The sequence below is a fragment of the Falco naumanni genome, chromosome 9 (genome assembly GCF_017639655.2).
Source record: "Falco naumanni isolate bFalNau1 chromosome 9, bFalNau1.pat, whole genome shotgun sequence".
Lineage (NCBI taxonomy): Eukaryota > Metazoa > Chordata > Aves > Falconiformes > Falconidae > Falco > Falco naumanni.
Genome location: NC_054062.1, coordinates 27,586,717 through 27,610,427, shown reverse-complemented (window position 1 = coordinate 27,610,427; position 23,711 = coordinate 27,586,717). Strand labels below are relative to the sequence as shown.

Genomic DNA, 23,711 nt, shown 5'->3' with positions numbered 1-23,711 from the left:
ACCCTCCCTGCAGGCTGCTTGGCAGAAGGACTGTGTTCTTTAAATGTAGACAAAGCTCCAGACTTAGATTATGGTAACTGGGGAATGTAAAGGGGGACAGAGGTTTCCTTCCCCCTTGTCCCACATAAAGCAGATCTACTAAGAAACCAGACAGAAAAGAAACAACCAAATGAGACACAGGGCACAGCCCCCTCATTTCTCCTCCCTACATTTGCTCAGCATTTTAGCCCTTCCAGAGCTCCAGCAACCAGATACAGATTGCTGTCGTGGGCCCAGCTGCTCAGCAACAAGTTTTATGCCTCTGCTATACCGTTACAAATATATCTGGCTAATGTAAAGCAGGAATACTTTTCCTCCCCTTCATTTCTGAACAAAGAACCCATCTTATATCCTGTTAACTAGGTATTACTGGAAGTAAAGCAGCAATCCTCTGCTTACAATTGATAGTTCTTTATGAGACCGACTGAGACTTTTTCATAAGGTAAACAACGGAAGATGCTCAGCAGTCTAACAGCTGTATTTCCCTCTTTAACAAACCTAAATCGGGCTGGAATCCACTACTATTTTCATCAATCTTCAAATTGGTGTAAAGTGGAGCAGGCTCTAAACCGGATCGATTACAAGGCACAGCATAGACGTCAAAAAGGTCTTTGAGATCCTTGCGGCTACGGACACTGCGAAAATATTTGAAAAGTTCAGGTTTTGCTCTTTTATAAACTTTGATGAATGAGATCAGTACAGAATAAAAATATATTTTACCTGAAAGATTTGAAGAGCTCTACAAATTCCACAAAAGTCATGTTACTATCAGACACCATGAAGTTCTGAAACCCCTTCATTCCTCCTTTAACGCGGCCATGCCAGCTGCTGCTGCTCCATGTGCTAAATCAGAAAGAGACTGCTATAGTTTGGTTACGTTAAATTTCTTATTAAAATATTGAAATATTATGCATTACTGCATTAACTTCATTTGTGCTCTCCTTAATGCATTTATTAACAATATTTGGAAGAGGAAAATAAAGCAGTATCTCAGAAGATGCATAAGGACAGTTTGTACCTTCTTGTTTTATAGCAGCTATTCTTTTCCCTCAAGACAACTGGAGACTGCCAGAATTAATGTATATGTATGCTATTTAAAACTCTTCCACGTGCAAAAGGGCCTGATGCAAATGGCACAAATGACAGCATTCTCATTTTCCCTTCAAAGAAAACAATGACACTATTCTTGTAGCACAGGCTCTCTAGGAGGTTCATTGAAGATTTGCTAAGGGAAAAATAAAATGTATGTAAAATTCCTTTAAAGCTCTGTGCTGTCAAAATAAAATAGTAATATTCTGACTGGATATGCAAGAAAAACAAGTATTTTCCTTATGCACCTGGGGTTTCTTATACCTGGGAGCATTAAAAGTGCAGATTTTCAGAAGCATAATGCCTCCCCTTTCCTGGCACTCAACCCTCACTGTTTTGCAGCCCGTGGGTTTCCCAGATGCTTCCCAAGAACAGCTGGGATTACAATCAGACACCTCAAAGACAGGTCAGCCTACAGTCCTCCTCTTCTTTTAGGCTTGGGCAGTAGCCTCTGGAGGGCATTTCCTTCTAGAAATGAGATTCTAATGATTTCCTCCTTTCAGCTTTGTGGGCTGAAGGAAGGAATGCAGACTGGAATTTCTTGAGAGCAAAGGCAGAAAATGATCACAGAAACAACTAGCTGTTTGGTGCTCCTTATTTTAGCTGACTTGAGTAATACCAAGCCCAACCAACTTCTTTACAACTGCAATTGTTAACCTAAGTTGTGCAGCTGAACAAAGTTTTTGAAGCAGAACCATTACATTTCCAAAAGCATCATCCCAAAATCTTCAGGCCACTACACTATTTACCCTAGTAAGTGTAGTTAGGCCCCAAAATGAACTATCCCTTGAGCAGTATGAAAAAGTCCTTGGTGAATGTCATGTACTAATTCACAATGATGGCTTGAGCTCTTGAGCCACTTCCTGGGCCTAAACACCAATGAACACACACACAGGAATGGGATCTGCCAGCACCAGCATCCTGAAGAGTGGGATCTAAGCAGTCAGCACAAATATCAAGAACTGCCTAGTTTAAACCATAACTAACTGCAGAAGTTACTGTATCTGTTTCAAAATATCAAACTAGGTGACTGTGTGTCAGACTTTATTGCTCTGTAATGTTCAAATCTACAGCTCTATTAATCTAAGAATCCTGCCATCAGGTTCAGTACAAACAGTTCCAACAGCTGTGATGAAAAAACAGGGCCAGCTTGTTGTCCAGTGTTCCTAAAGACATTTACAGTCATCTGCTGCAAGCAGGTGACTTTTTAAATAAATATGCTAGATCAGATTCCTGATCGCTCCTGGCCTGGGACGGATGCACGCAATTGAAAACAGAATGTGATTTAAAAGCATTTTAAATACCATCTACTTTAGCTGATAATATCCAATGTGTTTGACATCACTATGGCAAGTACTGACATACCGCATATAACTTTTTGACTAAGATAATTCCTAACATTTTTATCAGACAAGAAAAATAAATCATGATGAGGAAAGCCTCTTGACTACAGAAAACAGATTGGAACTGTAGGGTACCAAATGGGAGACCAGCAGCAGATCATAATGCTCAGTATTTCACCAGATGTGATCACTAAGGAGTAATACAGGTTGTTAAAAAAAACCAAAACAAAACCAAAAACCCTAAGAAAACCCCACTACCACCACAACCAAAACCATAATTAGTAGCAGTCTGGATTATACCTGTATACAGCTAAGGAGAGTGGCAGTTTACTCTCTCATCAAAAAAGCCCCCATCTCTAATTTTCTGTATCTTCCTATCTGTTTCCCAGTGCTGTTACCACCCCTTCCCCTGCTTCCTCCACCTTACAGGCAGCACTACATTTCTAAAGAACTTGGCAATCTGCCTGATGCACATCTGCCTTGAAAGATTGACAGAAGACAGCTGCAGGCTACCTGTGTTTGGAAATTATCTGGACATCTGGACTGTACAAGGATTTATTCTCAATGTGAATTATCTGTAAGTATGTCAGGAATATCAAGGTTGTGAGTTATATATGTAAAAATACTAGTTTTCATTCGATACCTATAGGAATAACTATTATTTAAAACATACAATAAAGATAGCCAGGTCCTCCTCTTAAATTGTTATCAGTACATTAGAATTATTTTGTCACTTTAAGAAATTTTATTTTATTTAGCACTTTGCAATTAGAGGAGATGATCTAATTTACTGGTCAGATAAACTTAACGCAGGTATTATATGGCAAGAGAAAGAGAAAAAGAACTAGAAATCTCTCTTGCTCTTCTTCTAGCTGCTATACTGCAGCTAACAATTACTTGTTACCACCTCAGTTTTCTGTGCTGCAAAGGCTTCTGTGCAACTCGGTGGGACCCTCTGCTTCCTGCTCTCCTAAGTTCTGCGTTCTGTGAGGGATCACGCACTCAACTAACATGCACAACCAGCTCCTGTCCAACAGCGCCTACAACTACAAAGCCTTGTCAATGTTTCAGTCTAAATCCAGATGCTAATCTGAATCAATAAGCGCTGTTGGCTCTAATCTGTGCAGAGCCATACAAATGTGTACAAGCACTTCCAGTGGATCCTGTATTTCCCAGGTTGTTTCATCATCTAGGTCATTCCAACTTTTTGTTACTTTGGAAAATGGACACTTCATCTTAATTTATGATGCTACTGATAAAACTGGTTGTGTTTATCAAGTATATAACTTAATTTTTATGAGATTGCAGAATTAACAACAAATGGAGCAAAAAGAAACAAATGACGTCTGCATTCAGCCTGTGGAGGTTCCCAAACTTACTTTGCTCGTGTATCACTGCTGTTAAGGGCTGCAGCTTCCAAAAAGCATATCACGCTGCTTGCAGTCTTCACTTACCACAGCTGCTTACCACTTACCACAGACCACTGCCTCAGTCTGCTCCTCCATCAGTTATAGCTATAGTGCTAAAGGCACCCATCCTGCCACATTTTCTGAGTGGGGCAGAAAGGCTCAAGTTCACATTGCTCTGCACCGCTCAGCAACTGGCTCAGGTCTGGTTTGGTCCCCCGTGGTGCTTGCCTGTCCCTAAGACATCATTTTTATTTTTCTGAAGTGTTTGAAATAAGCTGTGGCATATGTTATTCCCTGACAGACTGCCATTTATTCAATGTAACACAAAGCAATAGGACATGCCATGACTGTGGGTGGATTGCCTGAAGGCACAGTCTTTGCTGGGAATATGTCCTACAGGACAGTATATTGTAGATGGTTTGAGACTGCATAAATTCTCTTCTAACCATATCCAACCATACTATCTGACTACATAAGTCTCTGGAGCAGATATTCCCAGAACTGAACCTAAATTCCATCTTTGAGGCAACCAGCTGGTTTATTCTGGAAGAGATCCCAGGAGTGAACTGATAAACAGTATAGGGTGGATGATCACAGGACTTTGCAGGAAAAGCAGAGATCCATCGAATTGGTAGCTTAGACTTACTGACCACAGTTGAGGCACATGTTAAGTTTCCACACACATGAAAAGTGACAAGCACAGTTCAGACCTATCAAGGGTCTGAAGGGTAAATACCAAGAATAGAACTTTCTCCGATGCTCCAAGTCTACTTACGGCTCATGAAAACTGGGTCAAGGTATTTGATAAAATGTAATTCTGTTCTCAGCTGTATCCTGAGCAAATTCTAACAAGAAGGGTCATATCAAGTTGGGGAGAGCTTTATCAAGTGACACTGTGGAGTTTCCAGACAACTTTGCCAGGGAAAACCTTGGGGAGGCCCACAGTGCTAAGCTGCACAGGGATCTGTACAGAAACCCAGGACTGAGAGGATTTAAAGGAACATTAGCTGTCCTTCCCCTGGGAATGCAAGTTCTCTTTTGAGCCTTTTAATCTCATTTAGAGAACAATAATTATTTTGGCATAAAAGCAAAAAGCAGATTTGAAAAACAGAGAAGCATTTTCCAGAGGTAGTAAAGCTGTATTCCTTCAGTTTAATGTAAAAGAAAGCTGTTCCGATCCTTAAAAAAAAAATAAAAATCTTACAGAGAGAAATCCAGTCTGGCATGACCATCCCATCTTTGTGAATGACAGTGAAGAATAAAAAGCAAAGAACATAATAAGAGTTTCAAAAAGCAATGTTAAAAGGAGAAGCAGCCAACTACAGATGTCCACAGGTAGCTCGGCTCTACTACTCACACCTAGTGCCAAACCAACTGTTTTAAGTGTAGAAGAAAACTCCTTAAGAAATATACAACACAAGCCATTAGTCAAGACATGTCTCTTCAAAAATAATGTTCTACCAGCAGTAGTAAACTATTTCATTATTTACCATTGCTCCCCTGGAAACCCCAAGGTTCATACTCATAACCATACCTCAGTATTCATTCTCTTGAAAGACAATGGAAGGCCCCTGTTGAGATCTTCTTGTATGTCATAAAGTACCATCCACATTCCTGACATACCATTATTGTTCTATTATTATTACAACTACTACCACCCAGCACCATTACCACTCCTAAGATTAATACAATAGTGCACTATGTCACTGCACAACTGCAGCACAACCTTTTGCACTGCCTAAGTGACACAGAAAGGATGAACGTTCAAGGAGCAGAGGCCTGTAAGAGAAAGATTTCAAACCTGTCCCTTCAGCAGCCCTGGATGGTACTGCAATCAGCACCAGGAATGTCAGCAAAGTTAACACTCCCACAGGCAGAAATGACTTGTGCTGAGAAACCTCAGAACTCCAGTTCACACACCTATAACATTTATGTGATTTGCATTATACAGAAGACATCTATAACTATGTTTTGGAGAAGATCCGGAGAATGAGTTAAAGTCCATATTTGTGTAGTTTTGGAACAGCATTCCAGTCTGCTTCTGTAACAGACAAACTGAAGTATGCTGCTCAGGGACTTGCTACAAAGCCACCCTCTAAACCGTGGTACTTCAGCTAAAATGTCATGTGTGTTCTAGAATGTGTTTTAGATGTCTAACAAACGGCTAATGATGTTTCTGGTATTGCTTTTGTCAAATTTCATCAGTTTGACATGAAAACCACGTTTGATGATAATTAAGTAATAGTAACTTTTTTCTTTTTAAATCAAAGCATTGATTCTGTCCTTACCTAGTCTGACTCTTGCTTGAAGAAATTACAGGAGAGGAGACTGGTCTTGCTGGTGAAGATGATGAAGCTCCTAAATTAGGAGATCCAGATGCTGTCAGAGAGTGTGCTCTTCTTGACGGCAGGTTGTTAGATTGAGAAGCATTAATAATAATATTTTGATCTACGGAGAAAAACAAAGTTTGCAGCACAATTACATCTGGCCCAGTAAAAATGCTTTTGTCCAAGAGACCTATATTGTAATGTGCAGCAGGATGCTAAAGAGATTCTAGGTTCGTCCTAAGACAGTCAAAAAGACACATTCTGAACAACACATATACCCATTTCACCTGAATGGAAAGGAAGTGCTTCTGCAACGAAATGAAAGGACAATCATGAACCGCTACAAAAATTAATTTAGAAGTTTATAGCATTTGGAATTTCAACTGGAAAAGTAGTTTTATATCATAAATGTTTTTTTTAACACCATAAAAAATATCTGTATAAGAAGACTTTAAGCAAAACCCTGAGGGAATTTTAAGTACTGAGGTGATATATCTACCTGGTTCTTCGTGTTCATCAATATCTTGAGGATCCGAACCACTCCTATTACGATATTCCTTACAGCTTTTTGCCTTTCGAGTTGCCATTTCATCATCAGTGGCCTCTCCACTTTCACCCTAGAAATAACGAGCACCAAAATAAACATCCCAAACCCACTACTATTCCCATTCTTTAACAGTGCAATCTGTAACAATCCCATGAGATAGATCATCTATTCCTTACAAAGCAGACTCCTGGAGGGCTAATACCAGGAGAAAAGAGACAACTTAAACAGGATACATAGTAAAGTGCGGGACCATTAGGAGTTATCTCAGTTTGACATCACACAGAAGATGCAACGACTGCACCTCTCTAAAGTGGTGCAGCTGGTTTTACACTACTCCGCTGGTGCATAGGAGCCCTAAAGAGGACAGATCTTGTCATCTGAGGATCTCCCCTACCTGCCCACTAGAACATGCAGATAATGTAAAGCTGCTAGTCTCTGCATTTTCCTCTCTTGGCTATTGCTGAAAGCGGTTGAGTCCAGGAAAGGAGAGGAAACTACCAGACTCAGTCCAGTGTTCCTGTCACCCATATAAGATAAAACTGTGTGCTACTCTGAGGCTAAGTAACTGTGGTGATGTTTCTGGGAACATGAAAACAAAAAGGAGCAAAGAAACTGACACCCACCTCCAAATATCACTTTGTATATTAGTATTTTTTTATTTGCAATATTTTATTTTTATACAGAGGTGGCACCTAAAGGTCTCAGCAAAATTCTGTCCCCTTCTGCTAGCCCCAGCACCCACATGTCCTGAGAATGCTTCAAGCACGAGAAAAGAAACCGGAACTATTGGAAAGCAGTAAGCCCAAAACCCGAACCTGCAACAAACAGCTTTAAAATTACCATCTAACTTTTTCCCTCTGGTTCAGAATACAGTTAGCTACATAGTAACTGTAGGAAGGAAACAAATCAGCCAGATAAGCAACAAAATAAATGAATAACAAAATACTCTACCCTCATGAGTACTTTCTTCTTTTTCTTAGCTGTGCTTATTCCCAGAGTGTTGTTTCTCTGTACACAAGGTTTCTCGGTGCTCTTAGTGAGAGTTCCTGTGCTTGTGTTTCTTGCACTCCATCGACGGCCTCCAAACAGTTCAACAGCCTGAGCCAAGGTTGGGCCTTCAAACCTTCCATCCTCCTACAAAAATTGTCAGCGTTAACAAAACAAAGAAAATAAGAACAGACACATCTTCTTCAGCAATAATATAGATATCTCTAAGGAACCAATGAAAGATAAAACATCAAGAGGAGGCAATTTTAAATTACTGCATGAATACCAGAGGGCTATTTTGGGGATTTTTTTTTTCCCTAACTCTGATCACTCAGTATTTCAGCACCCTTTCCAAGTATTACTTACTTACAAATACTTACTCCAAAATTGCAAACATACGAAGAACTTCATAATAAAAAAAAAGATTTAACTTCAGTGTACTGAAAACATTATGTGGAGAATCAGATCTTATTGATTTAAGCCGTGTTACCAAGTTGGTGATTTGGTGCTCATCTTTAATCTTAGCTTACTTATAACAGAAATTAATTACAATACATTAAGTTGTTGACAACTTTGAACTTTTCTTATACAAAATCACAGCATCTTTTACCTGGTAAAGGCTGACATACTGTTTCCGTAGCCACTGTAGTCTTTGATCAGGGAATCTCCTCATTTTTCTTACAGCTTTAGTCAATTCCAGCAGTCCATCATACAGCATTCTGGCAGTGTATTTTGGAGCAACAAAGTGCAGCAACTTATTATCAGTAGTATGGAGTCCATAAAGTAGTGTTATACCGTTTTCTTCAAGGGACATGTTACAAAGTTTATTTTGAACACACACAGTGTGCATATCAATGCCAGAGTGTCCCATATATACAGCCTTGGCTGAAAATAAGTCCAAAAAACCTTCCACCAGTCCTGTATTACCAAGAAACTGACATTTACCAAGCTCAGCAGTATTACCCAGCAAACTCAGTTTTGCCTTGGCATTTGCAGGGCAAACCGTTGTGGGTTTTGTCCAAGTCAAAGTACTATTGTCAGGCTGAAGCTGAAGAAAGCAACGTGCTGAGAGATGTGTCTCCTGGTCATAATGAATGACGGTTGCCCCTTGTTGCATGAACTGATGGACATCAGCCCTGATAGATAACACATACCAGGGAATGAGTTCTATCCCATGGCAGAAAGCCTTTTGTTGCTCTTCCGTTGAATTTGTGTCCCACTCCTTCAACTGCTCAAATATATCACTTTCAGAATCAGAAAGATCTCCAATTATAAATCTGTATGTAAACAAAGATGAGATACATTTAGTGATATACATGCTGATTTACACTGATTGACGAATATCTATTCTCCTATAGTTTAAATAAAACTAATATCAACATTAATTAAAATATTAACATGAAACTCGTATGCAGCAACCAAAATTTCTGAAGTATTTTGCCATAATTAGAAACAGTAGATACAGAGCAACAATTCTGATCTAATGGAGTACTTAAAGTTTTCTTCCCTGCAGAAGCTTCTAACATGTACGAATGCACTAATCAGTATTTTGATATTGCTTTAATGAACACAGAAAAAAGCGAACTGTTCTGTGCAAAGCAGAGCTAATAAAGCATATTTTCCTAAGGATATCCAGCCAACAAATCCAAATCAGCTTCCTCTGCATATTCTTCAAGGTATCTTGAATACCCTCAGTGCTTCTCCTTCACATCGCCACAGCACCCTCAGGTCCTGCCCATGTCCTACCAGCTGAGGAATAGACAATTCATGTTGAGACTTGTTCCAAGTCACATACACTATCTCCCTAAGCTGAACAGCACAGATAACCATTAGCTCTTCCTCAAACTCTTCCCTACCCAGGGCACTAATTTGAATGTTTCTCTTATTCCATACGTCAATTCTAATGATTCCTTTAAGAATTTATTAATCAGTGAGATCTCTGTCTCTCCACCAAATTTAGCCAAAAGTGACTAACAGGCTGAGGATTTACTGCTTGTGGTGAGGGGGCTGACAAAGGCAAAATAACTGTATCAGCCTTAACTGTAGCTCTATTTCCTTGGGAAATCTTCCTGAGAAGAAAAAGCATTGTAACTGAGCTGCTATAAACTGCCTTACCATAGTCTTACCAGACAAATGTACATTAAAATATATACCTGTATTACACAAGATTAAGATTCTCAAATTAAACAAACAACTAAAGCAGCTTTCTCCCTTATGCCCTCAATAAAATAAGCCTCTGCAAAAACGCTAGAAAATGTATTCTGAGTGCATGGCTGGAGGAGTCTAATACAGTGCAGAGAGAAATGGCAGAGCTTTGTTTATGCCTTATTTCACATTTGATAGCACTGGCACGCTGCAGATTAAAACGTACAAGAAGCAGGTAAGCCAAGGACACACGCATAACCATATGCAGAAACATAACCTTTGACATGAGCTGCCAAACGCGACACAGCCATCAATTACTGAGAAAACACTTACGCTACTTGCTTTGAATCAGAAGCTTTCCTTACATGTGCTGCACTGAGATGCAAGGAAATGAAAAGAAAGGATAAAGGAAACGTTAAAACAGATTGCAGTTTTAGAGGGGAAAATTGCAGGGGATACCAAAAGTAAAGAACTTGAGGGTTTCCTCTAATATTTTACAAGGTATTTACTGTAATTAGGAAAGCTGAAAAGTGAAGGTGAGATCAGGCTAATAAAGCGATGCATCAAAGTTTAGAGTATCTTAATAGGGCATTTGATAAACAATTCCACAAAAACTTTATTTCAAACTTGATTTTTTTTTGTCTTTTACTGCCTACCTTTATTTGAGAACTCTTAAGACAGAGTTCTGTCTCAAGACAGAATAAAGATTCAATCTCGATATTTATCTCGCACATACAGATATTCAGGGTGATTAGACAGGTCACTGAGCACAGAATGATACAGTTTATTTGCTAACACAACTGGGGAAGTAATTATACCCACTACCCAGTGATTTTATTAGATGCCTTTCATTTTCTTCAAATAAAACTAACCTACCAGCTTTGGTGGGTTCATGTTCCACAACATTACTCCAAATCAGCAAAAGGCTGAAAATCTGTCTTGCAATTTTAAAGTAATGAGAAACATTATACAGTGTATTCTTCTGCTTTTATGACCTGCAATCATCAGGTAATAAAAAATATTATATAACTTGGATTTTATAATACTGTATGCAAATATGACTTTCATATTTGCATACAAAGTTTCACAACAAAGAGATCCAAGTTTCTTCTTTAGAACTCTTTAGCTGTTCATAGCATTAAAAATAAACCAAACGTCACAGCCTCCATACAACATGGACAACAGAATACGGCCCTTTGCCTCTGCAGCAATTTGTCCTGTGCCTCACCCAGTTCTCTGAATGCCCAGGAAAGAGATGGTAGGTGAATAAAGAATTTCCAGTCTATGAGGTACTTCAGCTAAATAAACACTTTCGGAAGGATTTTTCCAAAAGGCGTTTAACTGTCAAAATCAGTCCTTACTGCACCAGAACTACAGATACTAATAATTTTATTATAGGCTTATATAACTTTGTAATTTATTTATTTATTTATTTATTATATAATTATTCTTATATAAAACAATTCACATATATTTTATATAACATAATCTTTATTTATTATATAATTATATTATGAGGTATTATATATATTGCTATAATACTTTAATTACCTATCTGCAGTTTTCATTTACATTTTAAACTTCCATTGCAGTGTCACATTAGCTTTTTGTCCCCTGCATTTCATTCCCACTTCAACTACATCGGAACTTACTAGATTATATTTAAATATAACGGATAAATAACTAATTTACCAAGAATTGATTTCATAAACACATAACAAAAAGAACTTCATCTTCTCCATACTGTTCTCTTTTATATGTAAATTCTACTTTGTTCATCCAAGTGAAACGTTGATTTCCATAACTTATTCTCCATATGAACTGTGAGTTGCAAGCTGATTCTAAACCATATTAATTAACAAAAATAATTCCTGGAAGAAAGTATTTGAACTAAAGTAAGTCAGAGATAACATAAATGGACAGAGAAGTGGATCTGTCTTTCTTGGCCTAATCTACTGCTCCGCTTCCCAGAAGCAACTAAAGCCAGATGTGAATAATTCTATTAGAAACCATTCTTTCAGGAAATAATGATTATTTATTTGAAATGAAATTTAGAATTGCATGCTAATGAAATAAATGCATTTAAAACAGGAAGATGGTAGTTCCTTCTTAGGCAGTCGCTCACTAGATTTTATTTGTAAGTAGCTGAAATACGTTGGATACTTTTGAACATACGGATATTTCTGATACACATTATCAATAAAATAATTCAAATGGGGATCTAAGCATGCTATTTTATGCAAGTCTTCATGTAATTTTACAGCGCTTCACCTCTGAACAGTACAGTTCTATTACTAAATTTGGAGTTATCCTAACACGGTTACTTAGATTAAAGCTGGTCCACCTGTCTATATGGGCTGCAACTTCACTGCAAAACAACATTCTAGAACATCAAGTGATGTCTTAAACTTTGCATTTATCGCATTTCTTGCTGGTGAATAGCACAGAATACACCAGGTCTTCGAAGTGAAAATCTGAGATTACTGAACACTGGGCTTTTTTACATGGGGCACAATTAAGTAATCTTCTATACAAAATAGCAGGACTACAGCAATCCACAAATGCACAATGTGTACTGACTTACAAATGTTTTCTGGACATAATTTAAAAAAGCCTCACATGAGCATGTCCTTAAAAGAAGAGGGCTTCTGAAGGATAATAAATAACCTTTATTTCGAAGGGAGTAGAACGCTGCCCAAGCATGCAGAATATAATGTTCTGAGCTCTGATAACAGTATGTCCCGGTGCTATTCCTGTCACCACAGATCAAAACTGTAATCACAACCACGGATTTTCAATGCTCTATGTGTAACACAAAAAGGATTTACTCTTACTATGAGATGAAGTAACTACACCACAAGGGAAAATGTAACTATATAGTTTCCAAGCATTTGAGTACCAGATACTTAGCATAGCTGCAGGGAGAAAAGCTATGGATTAGAAAAGAATAAATACAACAGAAGATGTTAAAGTTGCCCTTATTTTTAAAAGTAAGCCCTGATAAAATAATATTAAAGATTAAAAACATGAAATACATAGGTGATGACATAAAATAAAATGAGACTTACTGGTACCGGTTTCTGTCTTTCAAAGAGTTTTTCCTTGAATTGGTCCCTTCACTAAAATTATCTTCACCCTCTTCAGATTCCAAACTGCGATTGCAGCTCCGAATAGTTTGAAAGATATTGTTTGCTGTTGATTCTTTTTCTGGATTATTTAAACCATCTTGGCCTACTCGTTGCAAGAAATTATCTTGTCCACTGTAATCTGAAACAAACTAGAGATATCTAAAATATTAGTATAGTAATAAATAGAATATTGTGTCATCTACTCACTGGAGATACTTTTACAAGAATTAAGAATATTTAGCATATATTTCCTATTAGCTTCTAATGGGATTTTGTACCGACTTCTAATCCTAAACAGACCAAATCACTGCATAAATCAAGTAACATATGTTACAGTAACTCCTGAAAACTTTTTTAAAGCCTCAGTCTTACTCTTTTAATCTAACAGGGGCATTTGTCTTTAAAACTGAAATGATAAAACTCACAGGAATTGCTTCTTTTCATAGAGGAGAAACTTGATCCACTGAGCTTCTGAATGTCACTTGTAAGGAACTGAAAACCTTCCAATTCTCAATGAGCTAAGTGGAAGGTCACAGCATTTAACAGAAAATACCTACATCTTTAAGGATTTACATACATACATTACCCAAAGTATAAACACGATCCTTTGGTACTAACATTAAAATACTCCGATACTGAGCCAGGTATAAACAACCAAATTTAAATTACTACAGTAACTATGGGAATGAAATCAAGGTCCATGTAACTGAACAGCCTGCTAACAGTCTGGTTTAGAAAACTTTAATTAGATTATGCCTTTGTATAAAATAATAAATACAAAATAAAGCACTGGATGGCTATAAACATAACCTCTTTAGAATATCAATCTTGTTTACCTCTAACGTTTCGTCCTGGGAGTTATATCGTGGACAGAGTCTGATAAGGCTTGATGCTCCATCCAAAACTTCACAAAGCTCTTTTAAAAATACACCACAGAAAGGAACGACTTTGCAGCCTGGAATATTGAGTGCCCGATTGACCACCTTCCTGTATTCAGATGATGACTCATGTTGTGCCATAGCATCTTTCAGACTTCGCATGGTTTCAATATCAGACTGGTCCATAAATTGCCACATTTTTAAAACTTTTCTTGACCTATTGCAAAAAGAGATCACAATATTTATTAGAAAAATTAAAACTAATTCATATCAAGTTCAACACCCACAGCATACACGTAACACAGGAAATTACCATCATTACTCAGAAATGAATGAATGAAATCAAGGTAATTATTTCCATGAAAATTCTGGTTAGTGGACCATTTCCCCTGCTTTGAATTATTAAAGAACAAAACTCAAAAGGAGAAACAAGCAGTCTAATCTACTGGAGTAACATCTGACATTTTAATAAAAGCCCAGCTGCATAAGACAAGTAGGCTTTCTAACATTTTCATTGTGTCATTGCCTTAATAAGGGCTGGGAAGCAGTAAGATTAAGGAAATGGCATAAAGATAAACCAGATGGTTTATTACAAATTCCTTTAGTTGTATTATGAACAATCCATAAAGTTAGCAAAAGGGGTTTTAAAATTAAATTTATTTTAAATAATTTACATTATTTTTTCCCCATTTCACTCACAACATAAATTATTTATTTTTAAGGAAATAAGTAAGTCAAGACCACGTTCCAGCTCTCACGCATCAATGCAGTACTGTAAATGAAAAGAATCTTTGATTTCAAACAGAAATAGCCTCTGGTGCTCCCCAAGGACTGCAAGTACCACTGGGAATTCCCTCACCTGAGCTGTCTGTCTATGTGATAACATGGCCTTCCTACCCTCCCCTGGCCCCAGACATACCAAAAGGACTGTAGAAACACTAACAGTAGAATGTCTTTAACCCCACTTTCTGTCCCTGTCCCTGAAACGCTGCTGATCACCAGGCTTCCTCTCTCCTCTTTTCCTTGTGCTGTGCAGACGCATTAGAGATAAAATAAAGCCCTCAGTTGGCTTTGCATTTTTCAGCACAACTTACACAGCTTGGAGACTGGATGCGTTCTGCTCAGAAAGACTCCTTGTGCCTAGAAGTGTTGCAAATGTGTTTTATATACCAAAAGCGTAAACAAATAGCTCAATGAGAATCCTTACTAAACCACAAAGAGGGACAATACAAACATTTCAAAGCTTTGGTACACAAACACTGTATACAAGGAGGGCCAAAGCTAAAGAGAGAAGGAATCTGATCTTAAGTCTTCCCTGTTCCTTCCAATTTGCTGCCCTCTGAACTGCCCTTGCAAAGGCACCGCTTTCCTGCTCACCCAGCCCCCTGCGAACCTGCAGTTCTGTACAAGAGCGAGCAATGCTGTTTCTAACCCCATACTCTCTCCTCCTGGAGACACTGCAGGTCTGGCTATGTAAGACCATGTCAGCATGAGATTCCAACATCAGTCAGTATACATATATTGGAAAGGTTAAAAAACCCCAGAGGCTTAGCAGTTTCTTTGGTTATGTTGGGGTTTTTTTGTTGTTTTGGGTTGGTTTTGGGTTTAGGTTTTTTTGCAATTTAGGCTGACCCTTTTAGAACGTTACCATGATTATGTTTCACTTGTCTTCTGGAAACACTAACCCCAAGTCACATTAGTTTTAAGTTGATTAGATAAATAGCACATCATCTTTTAAATTTAAAAAACTTTTGTTTAAAAAAATAAATTATGTTTTCTAACGCAACATATTTAGCATGTACCAGGAAAACCAATAGTGTCTCCAGAGCATTTTGAAAAAAAAAAAAATGGGTTTTAGCACAATTTTTATAAAGAGGATTACTAGAAAGTCACAGGGTGAGATGATGTGATTTAGCCACGGATTTCTGTTTACCCATTGTTCTCCAGAGACATCTGCTTAACAGAAGCTGCAGTGTACTCTATCACTGAAAAATCATTTTTTAAAAGTTGTCAGTACCTTAGCCCTGCCAGAAATTCCATTACAGCATTGTAGTTGCCCATATTCCAGCAGCATTTTGCCACATGTACTAAATATGAGAAGACTTCTCGTTTCTCCTCCATAGAACCTGCGGTCAGGATCAGCCAGGTAACCCATGAGCTCACCTTGTAAAATAAAATGGACAGTACAGTCAGCCAAAGCAACATCACTTACAGGATTCATGCACACTTGATGGATAATGCAGGGGTTTTTTTGTTTCCTTCTGTCAGGAGGGTATCTATCAACATTCTACTTACACGTATGGCCAAATCACATATGCACTGCAAATGTACCTTAACATACAGACATACTCATGTTACAACAGTTAAATCATTAACTACTCTAGAAATATTTACATTAAAAAAAAATAATACTGTACCTTAATAAAAGATATTCTGAATATACATTCAGGCCCCAGAAGAAAATGGACAGCTTAAGGTAGCATTGATTTCTAAAGCTGCCAGAGAGATCTGCAGTGTAAATTCTCATTAGCACAGCTTACAAATCTCAGCCTCACACTGAATAACCCTTGTTCTTACAACATGGACAGTGACAGTTGATAAATGCGAATTTTTATTTTCGCTGGCTTACATAAAACTGGTAGTTGTATTTTATGTACAAATTTGCTAGTTTCTATATGCACTGGATATTTAAAATAATCCACATTACCTATTTGCAAGATCACAGGTGAAGTAAACAAAAAACCCCCACCTTCCTGAGTGTGACCATACTACCAACTTCTTTTTGGTGATCAATAAATGTCAGAATCAGAAATTATCCTTAGTATGTAATTCTGTTTGTATTTAAACAAATAAAAATCAAACCTTCATTTTATCAGTGTGCAGACTTTCTCTCCAGTTTATGTTCCCACAACATCCATAAAAAGTAGCTATATTTCACATGGAAACCTAATTTAAACCAACTGTTCCTTTTTACAATATGATTCCCCGGGGGCTTGATTTTTGTCATTGTGTAAACACTTGGGAAGCAATAAACATTATTTGTTTACTGAAACTGAGTTCCATTCTTTGGTCCTGAAGGATTCAAGTGCTTACAGACAATACCAGTGTGAGGACAGGCTTATAAAAATCAGAAAATGTTAGTTCACCCCTTAGGGGGCATAGACTTTTATCTAAAAAAATCAAACATTTGAAATAAAATGTAAATGTATTAGTACTAACAGCAAAAAAAAAAAAAAAAAAAAAAAACAAAAACTACATAGGGCTTCCATTTATGCAACTGTATACAGATGCAGTACTTTGAGCCTCTCAGTCCTGAGGGAGAACAGTCAAACAATATGAAAAATCTAAGTTAATATTTAATCTTTCTGACGCCCAAATCAATCAAGAACAATTATTGAGAAACATGGAGATCAGAAGACAAGCCATAGCTCCAACACATGCAATGTATATGTGTGTACCAAAAAATCCCACATTAAGACTGAATTCCTGAAGAAATTAGGTTACAAAATTATTCTGCCTGTAATGCGGTGAGGACGTACTCGGGAGTGTGTACCATGGGGATGCTCTAATGAAATGTGAAGATCAAGGGACAAAGGACCCATTAGGAACAGTGTTCCACCTGCTCTAGCCATCATTGAAAAATGTGGGTATGGAAGGCAAGAGCTGGAAGAAACCTGCTTCAAGTTTAGTGATAATTGAAAGAAAACAGATCAACTCCTGTTTCAGTAATTACTGTATGTTTTATAACTCACTTGTAACAATAGAAAAGATTAGGAGCTGATAGCGGGTACAGAGTTTTCAACAAAGGTAGAACAAGTACCAGAGTCCAACGTTGTGCACGTAAACATGCTGAAAAAGCTTTCCCAAATACAGCCTTAATGCTGCAGAGGCCACAACATAAAAATAAACAAATAAAAACTATTCATATTGGATACCTATACAAGACATAGCTAACCACTGCACTAGCTCTGAATGAGAATCTGAATTTAGCTAAAATTTTATTTGAAGTGTTCAACTGGTTATTCCTAAAATGTAAAAACTGAATCAACAAAGAAGTGCATACCTGAGAGCATGAAGGTATGGAAAAATACAAAAAAACCACCAGAGTACTGCATGACATGGGGGCCAAACGAGGGCAAAGCCAGAACAAAAGGTAATAAAATAAATGCATTTAAAATATCAGAAATTGTGAAACAGAACAGTTAAACCTGTGATTCAAGGTTGGCATAGATTTGTTTGTGTATGCTGGAATAAAATTATGTATTGTATTTGGATACGATTCCCATTTTCCAGAAATGGCTCCGTTAGGGAATGCAAACACTAAACATGTAATCTCACAAAAAAATTTTAATATTTATCTGGTATGAAATACCAAGTGTGGCAAGGACAGTTTGATTAATATGTGTTCAAACATTTTAAAGAATAATCTAATTTTAAACTGATCTGTTTTAATCTAAGATAGTAAAGATGTAATGTTAGGAGAAAACAGTATCAAAATTGATCAAGAATGTCTAAAAAGGCAAATGAATTCAGACTCCCCACTAAAAAGCAACCGTGAAACTAGGACAGGCACTTGTTGAAATTTTATTTAGTAGAGAGTTTAGGACTGCTGTAAACAGTTATGATGAACCCTTACAAACACTCTGTAAAAGCAAACAAAAAATGATGAAGGTCAGCATGAACAAGTCTTTGCAGCCTCGAGATGGCGTATGTATATGTAAGAGCAAAATAAAGGTGCAAAAGACAATAGTCTGCCATAATCTTACGCTCACTCCTCTTGCATGACACGAACAGGAGTTACAGGATGAATACAAAACATTTTAAAGATCTTTCACTGAATAAGAAGGAAAAATAAAGTGTCTGAATCTCTAAATTTTAAAACAGAATGGGCAAAGGCAGGTAAAATGGATTGGCCAGACTCAGGGGATAGAACTGATCATCTAAAGATACTACCCACTCCTGAAAAATAATGAACATGCCTGCTTTAGAAACTTTGGTATTTTAATTTTTCCTGGAGATCAGGAAAAGTGTGAGGAGCAGGCTGGGATACTTCAGTCAGATGCAGATACTGGAACATTTCACTCATATTATTTTACGCATTGATGAAATTAAGAATGAAACAGAATTATTCCTCTACATATGCTATAGACTGTTTTGAGTTATGGTTCTTTTATGTCATATCTAGCAGTAGCCAGGAGTATAAATTGGCCTTTCTGGTGGTTCTGAATACCATCAGGTCTCCATAAAGTTTTTCTATGAATTATTCAGGGACTCTTGGTTGATTAATCTGAATGCATCATACAGCACCCAGAAAGGGAGATTATGGACTTCTCAAAATGCACAGTAGCCTGGAATCCTAAAACTGATTTCTTTGAAGGTTTCATCAGTCTGAGACTAGAACAGTGATGATTAAAATGCAACAGTACTGTCAGCAAGAGAGAGCAGAGGAAAGGAGCTGTGAACAAAGTTCATCTCCTTTTGTTTAGTGAGGTTTTTTGCTGAATGCTGTGTCTAACATCTGCAACAGCTTTTCTACTCATAACTTTTTTTAGTGAAGACAGCTGCTGGAAAGGGAAGAGAATTCAATCAGATAACAGAGCTGAGGGGGCATTTCCCCAAAATTAAATGTGGTCCTGGGGCCCAACTAGGAAACAAACACAGAATTAACAACCAGAAGCGTCAGTTATCCACTTAAAATGCCATGGAGGATTTTTATTAATAGAAGTTTTGAAGGTGGGAGATCTGGTTGAATCAATAGGCTTTAAAGGAGCAGAAAATCAAAGCTGAACCTCAGCTGACTGAGCTCACTTCCCAGCTCTGAACTCCCTGAAGATTCAACTGCAGATTCAACTGAAGGATCACGAAGAGCAATATTCCAAAGCTCTTTAGTAAATGCATACTGGAACAGCTTGGGTATGGCATTAATTTGAGCTCATTACTCATAAAGGCCCCAGCTAAAATGAATTATGTAGAAACAACACTGAAATGCAGGTAAGTTGAAAGGACTGTGACCTTGAGGAAAAATCACGTATGACAGCTTAGAGGAAACTTCAGTATATTAATTAAAGCATACACTCACATTAAGCAATACCCAGTAAGCATACTCTTGAATTTTGTGTTTAATTGATAAAAATGTGAGCAGTCCAGAGTATATCCTCAAAGGTATGCCTCTGCAGGAGCCACCGACATTCTCAAATGACTGTATAGCTGCCACTGGATCCCCAAAATACCTGATAATGCACATACTACATTTTTGATGCCAGGGATGCATAAGCTTCCTCTGCACAGATGGCATTCAAGACATAACAAACTTCAAAATCTTAATTCAAATGGAAGTTCAGAAATGGGATTTCTCAGATGCTGTCTGTGTACACCTGAGCTAGATGCACCTCACACACACAAAGTGAGAACAACTCTGTATATCTACTTATTTCTCAGTGGCAATGGAATTCACCTGGAAGTTGAATTCAAAACCCAGTTTCTTCCACTTTGGCAAGCATGTAGTGCAGACACTATTTTGGAGTGGCAGTTTCTCTGTCACCAAAACCAGGTGTGATCTCTACCTCCAAAAGGGGTTTTCTAGCAGAGGGAAGAGAGCAAAGCGGAGTTCCATCCTGGCAGGCTCTAACTTCTGGACACTTCAGCCAGTTAGATGCAGAACAGCGCTTCCCCTTCCAGGAGTTCATCCTTGGTTGGCTTGCAGAGCCACCTCCCCATCTGCACCACACCTAACCTGAGGGTGAAGTGCCACCAGGGAGCCAGCTGCCCCATTATCAGGCTGCCAGCAGCACCAGGGCTTTACAGCTCAGGCAATGCCTGAACCAGCTAGCTCTGGGACCACAGGCAGCACACCCCAGCCAAAAGGGTATGCAGCAGGGGCTGTGCCAAGGAGATCAAAATACACTGCAAGTTTTCCTCAGAATGAGAAGTAACGTTTTTTGGGCCAAGCTTTTGTGTTAGATAGCACTTAAACATCACATCACAATCTACATATCAACACGTTAGTAATTTTTTCCTTAGTCTACTTTTTTTTTTTTCCACACTCAACTTACACAGTTCTGTTTACGTAACTCATTTCAAACTCCCTTCAGAACAGAAATCATCACAGCAAACCTATAATTAGATTTCCGTTGCACTGCTGATGAGTCTGAAAAGTATGAGAAAATGTATCCTGGCTTCATTACTGTAACCCACACGATGGCAAGACACAAGGAAAGTCATAAATTAAAACACAATCCACTTAAACAAGTTGACAATAACATCCGTCTTTTCATTCAGATGGATAAAAATTAGTGTCCTTTGGGGTTACTGTATACTAATATTAAGTAAATATGTTAATGTATGTAAATAATTACTAATATTAAGTAAAAAAGCAAAATCAAATCGAACAGATACTTAGTTAAGATGTAAATATTTTCTGGTGCCACAATACAGAGAAGCACTGACAACACTGTGCTGAATTAATTTTAGATACATTGTAAAGTACCCTTATTTAAAATTTTCAGAAGTATAGGAGCTTCCTTCAAATCCGAGTCTGAGCACAAAGGATCTGCATCACATTTGCAGGCAATGCAAACTGTAGCTGAGCAATGATCTCAAGCATAGTAGTACAGTAAGATTTGTAGAGTTTTAGGTTCTTTTGCAATTATCTTTTTATATCACCTCTATTTTAACTGCACTAAAATCTATTCAAACTTTTTTAAAGGGTTTTAGGCTTATCTTACTTTGGTCAAAGTTTTCAAATGAGTTCAAGTTAGGTATTGCTACTGCATTTGGGAAAGGCATAACAGCATTAATCTTCAAACATACTGTGAATATTTTTGAGTCAGTTACTGAGTCTCATTCAGTGTTTCAACTCACCTAACTTGGAATAATGATAGACCTTCATTTAGGACAAACATTCCTTTTTCAGAACATCACATTCCTAGAAGGCTCCAGACTTCTGTTCTGATTTTCAGATTTCCCTTTTCATTTGTATAATGAATAATATACTTTCATATTTATATATATATATTATATTTTTATATATTTATAAAGAAAATGTAAGTTCCTATAAGTCAACTGTCAGAATTAATAGCAGGAATATATTTATTTAACCTTTTATTTATTTAATTATTTAGCATTTTATTAACAAAAATTAAACCCACCCTAAACTTTTAAACACAGAAAATCTATATAAAGCATTAAAAAACATATAAAAAATAAAAACATTAAAAAAATAATGTAAGCCTGGTTTTGATTACCTTATCTCTAAACTACCACTGATTTAGCCATGTATATATGCAGGCAAACATCTGCCAATTTATCAGGGGCAGGATATAGCTTGTTACTGATGCTCAGCTGCTTTTACTAATAAAATATGAAGGACATAAAAGAGACACCCATGATGGAACTTGATCCTCAAGGTCTGGCACATGACCTTAAAGTCCTTACAAGCATGAACTACAGGACTGTTTACCATTTAGTCTATGCGAATCCTGTTCCATGCAGTACACAGGATGGAACAGTGCTTAATGCATGCTGAATTAACAATTTACTTTACTTTTTCTTCTTTTAGTCTTCTAATACTCCAGATTATAATAATTCATACATATATAAAATTATTTACTATATTTAGCTGCTAGAGAATGTATTCCGTGATTAATTTTTTAATGGGAATTAATTTATTATTCATCTTTTACCAGAATATAAATGCAGAGGTGGTATTGAGGAAGAAAACATCTGTTAAGAATCTCCAGCTGTGAAGCCCAGTGTTTTGTCATTTGTACTGTTTTACACTAATTTCCCCAGCTCTTAACTTTATCAGGCTTTTACAGCAATTCCCAAGCTACATACTTCAGTGGGTGATGCTACATGGAAGAACATGTCTTCTATTTTTATATCACATTTTTTAGGAACTTCATAATCCTTGAGAAATGCAGCTTTCAGAGGTGAAATTAGCAAACACAGCTGTCTACCTGAAGTTTAACACTTGCGATTGCTAGTAAGTAAAATAAAACCTTTTGGCTTACCACAAAGTAAGATTACAATACATACCTTCTCTAACACCTAACATAAAAATTATCCATGGATATCTTTCCATAATAAATTGTAGCTGATTTAAATACTGCCTACACTACAGGAAGCAAGCAAGCAATTCTAATACTGATATAATAAAGTATGTGTATGAAAAATCTCTGGATGGAAGACAGGAAGCTGATTTTTCAGGTATCCAAAAGGATACCTGACAATCTGTAACCCATTTAACAAAGCCATTCTGGTTTTAATGACTTTGATAAAAATCAAGAAATTTAAGTAAAATCTGAAGAACATGAAAAATCTATGAAAAAAAACCCAAAATAAAACAACAAACGTTCATTGGATATCATGCAGTATTTATGGCAAGAGGGAAAAACATACATTATCTTGTTTAAAAGCAGAATTCTTTGGGTATCAGTGTACTCTGACTTCTCCCTCTCTAAAAAAAAAAAAATTAAACGCACCTTTCACAACCTGACAAAGTCTTTCTACAAAGTAAAAGTGTTGTTGAGGGATATTATTCTTACAAAACCATAAGGAGCAGATTCATATTTATGAGGCTTTTTAGAACACGAGCAGTGTGCAGCATTAGCACTAACAACTGGCTTCCTTTGTATTGCTAACTGTGCACAAACCCATCAAGTGCATACTGATGAATGTAAGAATCACAGTATGTAACACAGAAGAGGTTTATTTTACATGGGCTTCACTGAAGTTTCATTATTAAAATTTTTGGGGGCTTGGTATAATATGCAACAATTCTACAGATGCATTTTTAAAATCTGAGAATTTCAAATTGCC

At 37.2% G+C, this 23,711-nt stretch overlaps 1 protein-coding gene across 6 annotated transcripts in view; it reads right to left on the bottom strand.

Moving 5' to 3' along the window:
• Nucleotides 1-23,711, bottom strand: part of PLCE1 (phospholipase C epsilon 1) — a 164,068-nt gene that overhangs the window by 30,926 nt on the left and 109,431 nt on the right. For 4 of the 6 annotated variants that reach the window (XM_040606041.1, XM_040606039.1, XM_040606040.1 and 1 more), the window contains exons 5-14: nt 15,910-16,055; nt 13,851-14,109; nt 12,955-13,163; nt 10,220-10,261; nt 8,352-9,018; nt 7,706-7,888; nt 6,707-6,824; nt 6,169-6,328; nt 760-882; nt 538-674 (exon numbers count right to left, since the gene is read on the bottom strand). In XM_040606041.1, the coding sequence (XP_040461975.1) occupies nt 538-674; nt 760-882; nt 6,169-6,328; nt 6,707-6,824; nt 7,706-7,888; nt 8,352-9,018; nt 10,220-10,261; nt 12,955-13,163; nt 13,851-14,109; nt 15,910-16,055 (2,044 nt within the window). The remainder of the gene's footprint in view (nt 1-537; nt 675-759; nt 883-6,168; nt 6,329-6,706; nt 6,825-7,705; nt 7,889-8,351; nt 9,019-10,219; nt 10,262-12,954; nt 13,164-13,850; nt 14,110-15,909; nt 16,056-23,711) is intronic. The other 2 variants (XM_040606043.1, XM_040606044.1) reach the window with 1 other exon arrangement.